The sequence below is a fragment of the Penaeus monodon genome, chromosome 15, assembly GCF_015228065.2.
Source record: "Penaeus monodon isolate SGIC_2016 chromosome 15, NSTDA_Pmon_1, whole genome shotgun sequence".
Classification (NCBI taxonomy): Eukaryota; Metazoa; Arthropoda; class Malacostraca; order Decapoda; family Penaeidae; genus Penaeus; species Penaeus monodon.
Window position 1 is genome coordinate 29,521,770 of NC_051400.1, and position 645 is coordinate 29,522,414.

The following is a 645-nucleotide window of genomic DNA, read 5'->3' on the forward strand; positions in this document are numbered from 1 at the left end:
GTACAATCAATACCGTCATTTGAATTGTCGACGTTTACCTTCCCTGAGTGTTGGCATCTTCCCTCTGTTCTTTGTGGCCGTAGAAGTTCCCTGAAGGCTCATGATTTACGTCCCACTGGAAGGAGTACTGGGCGGGCACGGAGGGGTACTGTGCCTGCCCCGCCCCGGTAGGGAACTGGGATCCCTGACCTCCTGGTGCCTGGTAATTGTACCCTTCCTGAGGAATCGCCGACGCCACGGCCACCAAGAGGGCAAACATAGCGGATACCTGTTGTGGAAGTAAATGTAAATTGGTATATTGATAAGGAATTTGTATTTTCTCAAATATATAAACACGTTTTGTCAGGTTAAGCTTTAGGTTAGTTAGTTCCAATGTGGCTGATACCTTCATCTTTGCTCTGATCGAAAGTATGATGAGAACTGACAGCTGGACGTCGGATCTCATATTTATATAATGCTCGAACTCGGTCGGGCGTCTCTCCTTCCTTTCTTTTCTTTAGTCAACGCCTTTTTTTCATCTCACTTCCATGAGATTCGCTGATTCGCTTTTGTTATGTAGTCATTCATTCATGTTTTTATTAATCTTTTCCAGGACTTGTCTATGATAGAGAGATACGCCCATGCTCGCGTTATGTCACAGTGACA

At 45.3% G+C, this 645-nt stretch overlaps 1 protein-coding gene across 1 annotated transcript; it reads right to left on the reverse strand.

Annotated features, from left to right (window-relative positions):
• Positions 1-6: 6 nt before the first annotated feature.
• LOC119582313 lies at positions 7-445 on the reverse strand. Its single transcript, XM_037930528.1, has 2 exons — positions 386-445; positions 7-268 (listed from the first exon to the last, which is right to left on the reverse strand). Exons 1-2 carry the CDS (start codon positions 443-445, stop codon positions 35-37), a joined length of 294 nt encoding a protein of 97 aa, XP_037786456.1. The 3' UTR covers positions 7-34.
• Between the last annotated feature and the right edge of the window lie 200 nt (positions 446-645).

Coding starts and splice junctions, on each gene's coding strand:
- LOC119582313 (XM_037930528.1), bottom strand. CDS start 445: ATGAGATCCGACGTCCAGCTGTCAGTTCTCATCATACTTTCGATCAGA. Junction 269..385: donor CGATCAGAGCAAAGATGAAG/GTATCAGCCACA, acceptor CTTCCACAACAG/GTATCCGCTATGTTTGCCCT.